General features: G+C 40.0%; 2 protein-coding genes across 3 annotated transcripts in view; one reads left to right on the forward strand and one right to left on the reverse strand.

The window, feature by feature from the left end:
- Nucleotides 1–3703: 3703 nt before the first annotated feature.
- On the reverse strand, nt 3704–9153 carry LOC108317893 (translation initiation factor IF-2-like). The gene has a single exon (XM_037745749.1). The coding sequence runs from the start codon at nt 5909–5911 to the stop codon at nt 5036–5038; it is 876 nt and encodes a 291-aa protein (XP_037601677.1). The 5' UTR covers nt 5912–9153; the 3' UTR covers nt 3704–5035.
- The window catches only part of LOC108317891 (ras-specific guanine nucleotide-releasing factor RalGPS2), a 131937-nt gene continuing 126062 nt past the window's right edge, over nt 4883–10757 (forward strand). Inside the window, exon 1 of one of the 2 annotated variants that reach the window (XM_017548600.2) lies at nt 4883–5128. The gene's annotated coding sequence lies outside the window, so the exon portion shown is untranslated. The remainder of the gene's footprint in view (nt 5129–10757) is intronic. The other variant, XM_017548601.2, reaches the window with a different exon arrangement.

Below are 10757 nucleotides of genomic sequence, written 5' to 3' on the forward strand. Positions count from 1 at the left end.
GCATATGAGATCTTGCAGTAAGGTGGCCATTTAAAATAATTATGATGTTATAGTCTATGGATTGCTTACGTCTGCTGTAACTGCTTCTTCAAAATTGTAACCTTAAAGAAACCTTTCTATTTTGAACTAATTTCAAAATTACAGAAAGACTGCAAAGAATATCTACTTTTTACTCAGAGTGGCTTGTTATTAAAATTTTACCTTTTTATCATTTCTGTTTTCTCTCTCACTATATATATGTATGTGTATTTTTTTGGAGCCATATTATATATTATCTAAGTATATATTAGTATATATTATCTAAGAATAGAGACATAACCACAGGACAGTTACCAATTTAAGTGACTTTAATATTGAGGAAATATTTTTATCTAATCAATCTACCATCAGTTTTCCAATTAACTGAATAATGTTCTACATAGCATTTTTTCTTCCTCCAGGGAAGAATCCAGTCTAGTGTCTCATATTATATTTAGTTGTCATGGCTCTTCAGCTGGAATATTTTCACAGCCTTTGTCTTTTATGACACTGACATCTTTGAAGGATACAGCACCCCTACCTCTTTTAAAAAACAAAACAGAACATTCCACAGTTGGGATTTGTCTGATGTCTCCGCATTAGATTCCCCATTTCCTCATTAGACACTGTGTATTCAGGGAATCACATCTGGAGGCAAATAATGTCCATCTGTCCCTCATTTGTGATGTTAATTTTGATTACCTGGTGAGGGTTTTGTCCAATTTATCCAGTGTACGTATAATTATCCTTTTCTTTCAACGATAAGAAGTCTATGGAAAAATACTCTAAGATCATGCAAATATCTTGTTCCTCATCAACATTTCTTTCTATGTTTAGATATAAGATGGTTTTTGCTTACCCAATCTTTGCCCTAAATGGTTGCAACATGATGATTTTCTAACTTCAAAAATCTCTCAACACTCTACCATAAGCAAGAGTATTTCCGTTTTCTCCATTTGTTTTTTCAATTAATTATTAGTATGCATTTATGAATTGCTGTTTTTTTTTAATTCTCACCTATTTTAACATGTAGGATATATAAAAAGGAAACTACAGATGAACACTCAACCAAGATCCTTTCCTTTCATTAAATATAAAGAATAATACCTAAAAATGTTATAAAGGAAGTAGAATACAGTAATAATTCACTTATCTGGAAAAAAAGTTGGTAAATGTAATAATCTAAAATATATCGGAAAATATCAAAGCAGGTGAAATGTCTTTATAGTAAGTAAATGCTCCCAAAATATCAGAGTTGTTTTAGCTGTTTCTTATTTTATATGCTTATTTACTTATTTTGATACGGAGTTTTGCTCTTGTTGCCCAGGCTGGAGTGAAATGGTGAGATCTACGTTCACTGCAACCTCATTAAGTAAATAAATACACCTGCGGCTCAGCACCGCACATAGAGTTGCCCCTGTGAGATGCAGCTAACTGTAAATGTAAACTGTAAAATTAATATGGTACTCAGATTTGAATGGACTGTAGATTATCTTTGTTGCTGGTATCTTGAGACCTGTGGCACATCTCTCTTGATTGGGAATTACGGCAGGCTCTCCTTGTACCATAGTGTCAATTTTCTGGAAAATGTCTGTCTAGCCCTTGGAAGTTCCCTTACCTGTCCTTTCCCTCAAAGTGAATTTTGGGTATGTGAACTTTGCCTATATTTTAAATTGTAACATTGTAAACATAACCAACAAAGTTCTTCAAAATGTCCAGCCACTATATACATTTGAAAAAAGAGATTAAAGGTTAGAGAAATAACAAAGGTATATGTTATTACTGAAATTCTTTTGGTTGTAATAGAATTAGGTGTTCTTGAAAAAATAAGCCTTCTTACCATGCCAGTTTGATTTTGTTTTGACAGCTGTAATGAATTATGCTGCTTGATGATTGGTTTATTACAGTGGTGGTCTCTTTGAACTGTTTGTTCCATATCTAAATTAGTTCCGTGGCTTATCCCTTGGAAATAATTTTGATGGATAGTAATAAAACTATTACATAATGGTGATCTCTCTGAAATGACTTTTAAGCATATTGAATTCTTATTGATTCCTATTTTATATAATGGCATTTCTATTTTATACATTAGTACTTTTTGTTATACTAAGACTTTGCATAGTTCTTGTATTTTGGCAAAAGCAAATGGAATCCATAAAGCAATATACAGAATTTAATTGTGATAAAAGTGCTCTGGTAAAGAAAATTTGGTGCTGGTCTTCTTTAAGTGTAAAAAGCCACTGCTTCAATTTATTTATCAATGAATGGGAAAGGACACTGATTTTATAAAAGATATTGAGGAAAAACTTTTTTCTATATGTTCATATACAAATTATTTTTTTCTTTCTATTTTATTTTTATTTTTTTTGAGACAGAATCTCCCTGTCACCTAGGCTGAAGTGCAGTGGTATGATCTTGGCTTACTGCAACCTCTGCCTCCCTGGTTCAAGTGATTCTCCTGCCTCAGCTTCCTGAGTAACTGGGATTACAGGCACTCACAACCATGCCTGGCTAATTTTTATATTTTTAGTAGAGATCAGCTTCACCATGTTGGTCAGGCTGGTCTTGAACTCTTGACCTCACCTGATCTGCCCACCTTGTCCTCCCAAAGTGCTAGGATTACAGGTGTGAGCCACCTTGCCCAGCCTATATACAAATTCTTAATCTTATCAAGTTCACAAATTTGAACTTAACACAACCCTTCCTCCTCCTCCTCCTCCTCCTTTTCCTCCTCCTCCTTCTCTTCCTCCTCCTCCTACTTTTTTTTTGAGATGGAGTCTCGCTTTGTCGCCAGGTTGGAGTGCAGTGGCGCAATCTTGGTTCACTGCAACCTCCACCTCCGAGGTTCAAGTGATTCTCCTGCCTCAGACTCCCGAATAGCTAGAATTACAGGCTCCTGCTGCCACACACAGCTAATTTTGTATTTTTGGTAGAGACAGGGTTTCACCATGTTGGCCAAAATGGTCTTGATCTCTTGACCTCACGATCCACCTGCCTCAGCTTCCCAAAGTGCTGGGATTACAGGCATGAGCCACCATGCCCAGCCAACACAACTCTAAGGTTAATAAAAGTATTGTTTTATAAGTTATCAATGTGAGAAACAGATTTTGGGTAATTATTCAAACTCAAATTAATTAGACATAATAATTTGGTATATCCATGGCCTTTTTCATGAGTCATATGGTTTTTTCTCTTCAAAGTCCAAGCGAAAACTTCACTGCTTTTATAATAAACTGTGAAAATTATTGGCAGATGTAGGGACACTAGCTCATTTATGTCTATGAAACCCTAATTCAAGTTTCAAGTAATTGTTAAGACATTTAATATAGAATTCTGTTCCTCAGTTTTCCTATTTCTTAAAAGCAATTAATTATGTGTGATAATGGTATATATATTTGTTGTATGTATTATTGTTGGCATATAGCCAAAGACATTTTCCTTAATCTCTTAGTAACACTTAAAAAAGACTAAACATTTACCCAACTCAGTAACTGGAAGGGGTTTTTCCTCCAAGTGCTAATTCAGTTTGTTGTTTCTTTGGGACTTGAAGCAATTAATATCCATGGGAAAACTTTCTGTATATACATAATGCATTTCTCTCCTTTTTACCAATCATCTTCCTTTTTGTTTTCTTTTTTTGGACTCTTGCCATTTGAAATATTGTAGGGGAGAAATGTTTTTTTTCTTTGATTGCTCTACTTCTAGTGATTTCGTCATGATTCAATACTTTCTTTGAAAATAAAATAGAATGAAAATGAAACAATATGAACTTTGTTGCCTATTCTTGCTGTTTTTCTTTTTGACTTAATTTTGGGTCGAGGTGCTTTAAAGAAACAACTCTATTTGCGAGAAATGGGTTGAAGGGCATTCTAGCTTCCCCAACATAAAGGACTATGACACAAGGCAATTAAAGGAGGAAACAATTAGCATTCTTCAACGTTCAAGATTAATCAGTTCTATTTAGCGGTTATTAAAGGGAAGAAAGAAACCAAATGAGAATAGTGAATTCTTGGTCCTTTCACGTTTTACACTTAATGCTGGTACACGGTATTCTTTCCACATTCTACTGCACGTTGCCTAGAGAAAGAACTGCAGATCATCAAAATAATTATCCATTTCCAAATAGTCTAATGACAGCAGATACAAAGGCGGCTCACTTAAAACCTTCGGTTAACAGTCACACTGCATCACATGGTGCTAGTTTTAAGTAGGCCACCCATATAGTGCACCCTCTGAAACAACACCTTTCCGCCCAATTTCTGTCATTTGCTCCTTAAGTCAAGGGTAGTACCCTGCGTAACATCTACAAAGGCCTACTTCCAACACTTCCCGAATCTTAATGTGTGAGGACATTGATCATTACAATTTATGATCTTATCTACGGCAGTGGGGTGACTCTCCGCATTTGGAGCCCCCTCATCTGTCTGCAGTGACTTTCTAAAAGCATCGCCGGCGTGCGCTGGATGTTTGATCTTGGGGCCAAGTGTTTCCAGACTTTGTTCTCTGGCCTTAAAGGTGAAGAGTCGGGCTGAAGGCCGCAGACACCACGGCGGATTTCATCGCACAGGGCCCAGTGCCGGGAGCGGGTGGCCGGGAGGTGGCGGATGCCCCACCTGTCTGTCCACCCTCCCACCCCTCCCCGCCCCCTTGTTTGGCCGTTGGGAGCCCCTCCTTTCAGAAGGCGCCGGGCGGTGGGATTGTGGCTTGCTACGCGCGCGGCGCACATCGACCCCCGGCAGCCGTTGGGCTCCGCGGGGCGGAAGAGCGGCGGGCGGGAAGCACGCGGGGAAGACCCTACAGGCTGCAGCGCTCAGCGCCCCCGCGAGCGCGCCCAGTTGGTGCGCGCGCTCCTGCGCGCGGCTCCGCCCCGCCCGCTTGAAGCGCGCCGCCGCCAGGTCCGCTCTCTTCCCCCACCCCCGGCGCGGACGGGGTGGTTCCAGCTCACTCTCCTCCCCCGAGCGGCAGCCGCGGCGGCTGGCGCTGAATGAGAGACGGTGACTGTTCGGGTCGGCGAGCGCTATCCTAGGTGGCGGCGGCGGTGGCCGTGGCGGCGAAGCGTGAGGCCGGCGTTGTCTTTCCATCCTCTGAGGAGACGGCCGCAGCTGCACAGGTCGGTGGGCTCAGGCCGCGGAGCGCTGCGGGGGACTAAGGGTGGGTGCGCAGCGCCCCCCGGGCGACGCGGGGAATGGCGGCGGCTCCGGCGCTGCGGAGTGTGGTTCTTCCTGCCGCGGGCCCCGGGGCTGCTCGCCCTGCGCGCAGGGATGGGGCTGCGGAGCTCGGGCTGAAGGAGAAGGGCGCTGGGGGGCGCGCCTCCCTCGGCCGCGGGTTCCCAGCGTCGGAGCGGCCGTGGAGTCCCCCGCTTGGGGGCGCCGTCCTGAAGCCCGTGTCGCGGCGACCCCCCGAACCCGCCTCCCTCTCCCTCCTGGGTGGCGGAAGCCCCCAGCCTCCGCCCGCGGTGTTCTGGCGCCCAGCGTCGCCTCAGCCTCCCTTCAGGTGAGCCCAAGCCTGGACCTCGGAGCCAGGACCAGCCGAAGCCGGGCCACACCCCCTCCCCTGCCCCCGGCGGCTGCGCCCAGAAGCCTGGCCGCAGAGTTGGCCGCCCGCGAACCCGCGGACTCGCGGTCAGGGTGACCTGTTGCAGACCGGCCCGCAGCCCGAGCGGCTCCGCCAGCTCCGGCCCCGGAGGGGCTGCGTCCTGCGCTGGCCTTGGGCCGGGCGCGCGGCCCGGGTGCGGGACAGGGGCTGCAGCCCTAGGTCGGCTTGCTGTACAGCCAAGAACCGGGCCGTAGAAAAAAGGAGATTCCGAACGTATCTCATCAGACACTTGCAAAGCCGGAAAATCTGTCTGCAAATATCCGGAATTCCATTGCAGTATCGGATTAGGTAGGCTCATAAACACTGTGCTTTGGAGGTGATTTGGAAGAAACGCGAGCCACGAGCGAGGAGCTAATTTCTGGAAAATAGCCGTAAAACCTGTGCGGAGCGAATTATCCACCCTCCCCCAGGTCCCCCCTCGAAGCTCTTTTCCTGTAGCTGTGTGTTGTGTAGACGCAGGCCAGTTTCAGTGTACGTGGGCGTGTTTGGGAAGAAGCTGCGAGCTGATAGGAGGTACCTAGTACAAATGTTAATTTGTTTAAGCTGGGAGGGGTAAGGGAGGAGGAAGAAAGGGCACTGATGTTAGCTGTGGGGGAGGGGCAATTAAAATACTAAATTTCTGGTTTTTTTTAAAAAAAGAAAAAAACCTAAAAGAAATATCTAATGCCCAATGTGTATTTAAGCCTATAAATTGGAAACACACAGGCAGCAGTTAATTGAGCTTTATTGTTTATGCTCCCTGGATTTTTTTTCCCCAACGCTTTAGTTGCTATCGAGAGCCTTATTTCCTTACCAGTGTTTCTGAGTTGACTTGGGTATTCTTCTGTAACCACCATCATCAGCAATACAAACCATCTATCTTGACCATCATCAGATCGACTCTGTTCAAGTTTCTTTGAAGATAAACATCAGAATTTTCGGAAACTTTTCAGTCCGTGTCTGCAGAGTATTGCAATTGTACAGATCATAGCTTGCTCACTATGAAGCCTGTCCCACTCGAGATAATTATGCTTGTACAAGTGCTATAGAATCTTACATGTAAGTGTATTACTGTTACTGCTAAATGTCTAACTTTAGAATTATGAAGAAACTTCCGATACTGAACATCCAAACAGTGTTAACATCCAAAGCTCTAACTCAAGCTTTGTAGACATAAAGTTTATTATGTAGCTTCAAAGGCAAATCTAAATATCAAAATGTAAGGGCATTAATGCCATTTGGGATCAGTAATTTCGATGTATTTATTTTGACCCCAGTTCATTTTTTCTTTTTAAAATTTAGCATAATTTTTAAACGGTAAGGTGTGCATTTTTCCCTATTATATCCCACTTTTTCTTTCTTTCTTTCTTTCTTTCTTTCTTTCTTTCTTTCTTTCTTTCTTTCTTTCTTTCTTTCTTTCTTTCTTCTTTCCTTTCTTTCCTTTCTTTCCTTTCTTTTCTTTCTTTCAAGATGGGTTCTCTTTATTTGGCTCAGGCTGGTCTCAAACTCCTGAGCTCAAGCAATCCTCCCGCCTCAGGTTCCCAAGTAGCTGGGACTACAGACAGGCGCCACTGTGCCTTGTTCCACTTTTCATTGAATTAAGGAATTTGACTTTAAGAAATGCTTTGGGGCACAACTCTGGAAGTACTATTTAGTTTGCCTAAATTTTTCCAGATTGCAACATAAATTTGAAGATAGCACTTGCATTGTCAAGACACAACATGCTTTTCTAATATTTATTTGTAATACTAGAAAGAATACAACAAATTTTCCTGAGAGAAAATATAACTAAAAAAATTGGCTTTGTGAGTGAGATACATATGTGAGTAATGCATTTGTGTGTGTGTGTGTGCGTGTTTAAATACCTGGTATGAATCTTATGTCATTAGAGTTGAGTGTAGTGAATGTTAGATAAACAGGTCAAATTGCCCTGTTGCAATGTAAAACACTTAAGCTTTTTCCAGAGGCTCAGTTCATTCATTCTACACATATTTATTGTAGTGCCAGCTAGTCCCCTAAAGGTTGGGGACACAACAGGGAAAGAGACAAGCCTGTGCCCTGATGGAGCTTAAATGATAAGTGGTTTATATTAAATATGTTAGTTTGAAAGTTTAAGAAGTAGAAACTCCTCTGATAACTTTTTGATTAAGGATATTTTTTTCTTTCTGAAAATAATGGGAATTATTGCCTAGCAAACAAAAACATTAAGACAGTTGTTTTTAAAATATGCCTGTGTTTATATACTTTGGGTGTCTGGTTCCCAAGTATACCAAAGGTAAATATTCTACCTGAAGTCAGATGATGCATAGTTTACATGTGGTTAGACAGCCTTATTCCTTTGGTTTATGTAGTTAAATGAAATGTTTGCTGAAAATATTCTCTCTTCGCACTTATTTATAAGGGAATCTAAATTTCTTTTTTGGTCTAAAATTTTGAAATACCACCTTTTTTTTTTTCTTCTGGCCGACTGTGAGTGAACCAATTCCTTGACAATCTGGTTTTTCAGAAAATTTTAAATAGCTTTTAAACCTTAAACTATTAATTGTAAAAGTACTGCTTTTTTTTTTTTTTTGGCTATATAAAATAGACACATAGTTTGACTTACTTTTAATTTTAATGATACACGATATTTTGAGAATAAGATATCTTAAAATGTATCCTATTTTTTGAATATGAGATGTTTATTGTATACCGACTGCATTTGGATAAAATTGTCATTCTAATCTTAATGCTTTTTCTAAGTTAATTTTCAATGAAAGATAATTCAAATAGCTTGAAACTACCTCAGCCTGAGTGAGGTTCCTTGGAGAAGAAAAATGAATGTATTGCATTATCCTATAAATTATTTCTTTAAATGTGTCTTAAATTTCCTGTTGATCCCTCTTTAGTGAGAGAATAAAAATTGGGTATGATACATTTTACTAATGTGGAATTAATCTGGAATTTTTTTTATTTAATGTCTTGAGCTTTTGATTTAGGAAACTTTTTAACTATGTAAAGAAACACTGGAATTTAAAATGTGTTACATTTAACTATTCTATGGAAAGGAAAAGTTTGAATATAAATTTACATAGTCACTTTACTAAGTAGCTAGTTAGGGATATGGGAAGGATCTGTATATACACACAGGTATAGGGATATAGCAGTGTTCACATGACTTAGCTTGAGGAGGCTTGGCAATTTATTTCATTACAGAGAAACGTTTGGTACTGGCTTTTGAATAATACATTGCTTTTGAATTCGAGAGACTTGAATCTCTCATCTTGAATTTAATTGATACTTTTCTGTTATTTCGCTTACATTCACCCTTTTTTCAGAACAGATTTTCTTTAGTTTAATTTCCTTTTGGTAACTTTCAAGAAAGACTATATGAAGAGGTAAAATTTTTGAGATGTTTGTATTGCTGAAAATATTTTCCTTCTATCTTGACACCTGGTTGATAATTTGGCAGGGATAGTTATAGAATTCCAAGGTGAAAATCATTTTTTCTCCAAATTTAACAGATTATTATGGTTTTCTAGTTTTTTGTTTGTTTTTTTGAGGTGGTGTCTCACTCTGTCACCCAGGCTGGAGTGCAGTGGCGCTATCTTGGCTCAGTGCAACCTCTGCCTCCCGGGTTAAAGTGATCCTCCTGCCTCAGCCTCCCAAGTAGCTGGGATCACAAGCATACGCTGCCACACCTGGCTAATTTTTGTGTTTTCAGTAGAGACTGGTTTCACCATGTTGACCACGCTAGTCTCAGACCCCTGATCTCAAGTGATCTGCCCACCTCGGCCTCTCAGAGTGCTGGGATTACAGGTGTAAGCCACCGCGCCTGGCCTGATTTTCTAGTTTGAGGTGGTTGCTGAAAAGTCTTATGCCATTCAAAATCTTTATCCTTCATATGTGACCTGGCCTTAAGATCTTTTCTTTGTCATCAGTATATCTGATATTTCCCTGATATTTTATATATCTTGTATGGATTTTACTTTATATTTTATATCTTCTGCACTGAGCTTAGTGGGCCCTTTCAACCAGCAATGTCCATGATTACATGAAGAGGAGAGATGATCTAGTTCAGAGGTCAGCAGACTTTTTCTTTGAAGGTTAGGTAGTAGTTTAGGCATTTTAGGCAATACAATTCATTACTGCTACTCAGCTTTGCTGTTGTCAAATGAAAGTAGGCATAAGCAATGTGGACTGTGGTTTGCTGACACCTGATCTTATACAGGCAGAAGGATTAGCCTTTGCTTTACCAGGAGTAGGGAGAGTTACTATAGAAATAGGAGAGAAGACAAAATATATGGACGGGCACATGATGGTAGTAGATTGAGAGCGTTCTCATCTGACTGTTTCAATTTATCTTTGTATATAGAAGCCAAGCTCATCATCTGAGAATAAGGAAGAATGGGAATATGTATTAGAGGTTTGAGAAGGAATAATCCATGATGTAGTCATCTGTCAGAGAGTAAAAAAGTGAAAAGAAGAGGGAAATAGTGTATGATTGTCAGGCAGCAGTAAGGGCTCACTTGAGATACATAATTCTGAATTTCATGTTCCTGATTTTAATAGGAGTAGCTTTAACATATCATCATTAATTATAATACCTTACTGTTGGTTTTGATAAATAACCTAATACTTTTGGAAGATATGATTAAATACTTTCTCATATTGGTTTTCTAAGAGATTTTTATTTAAAAAAAATCAAGTGTTGGATTCATCAAATGCTTTTTCTTTGAAGGTAGAGATGATCATCTTTTCCATTAATCTGTTAATAGGTTGTGTTACATTAATAGATTATCTCCTGTTGAACCATCTTTGCATTCCTGAGTTAAACCCTGTTTGGCAGTGGTGTATTTTTCTCCCTACGCTGCTGAATTCGACTTGCCAGTGTCTTAGAATTCTTTAAGATCTACATTTATCAGTGAGATTTGTATGGGTGTATTTTGAATTCAAAGTTACTCTGACTTCACGAAATAAGTTGTGAAACTTTCTTTTCCCCCTATTATCAGAAATAGTTCTGTAACATAGGGATTCTTTGCTCCTTGAAGGAACATAGATTTAATGTGAAAATTTCTAGAACAAAACATAGAAAAATATCTGCATGACCCTGTTGGAGGCAGTCTTTTTAAACTAGGATGCAAAAAGTACTAACCAGGAAAGAAAAGACTGTATTTCTTTTTTTT

The sequence above is a fragment of the Cebus imitator genome, unplaced genomic scaffold (genome assembly GCF_001604975.1).
Source record: "Cebus imitator isolate Cc_AM_T3 unplaced genomic scaffold, Cebus_imitator-1.0 Scaffold211, whole genome shotgun sequence".
NCBI lineage: Eukaryota > Metazoa > Chordata > Mammalia > Primates > Cebidae > Cebus > Cebus imitator.

Excerpts from the sequence above, each read along its gene's own strand:
- LOC108317893 (XM_037745749.1), bottom strand. The coding sequence starts at position 5,911 with ATGAGCCTACCTAATCCGATACTGCAATGGAATTCCGGATATTTGCAG.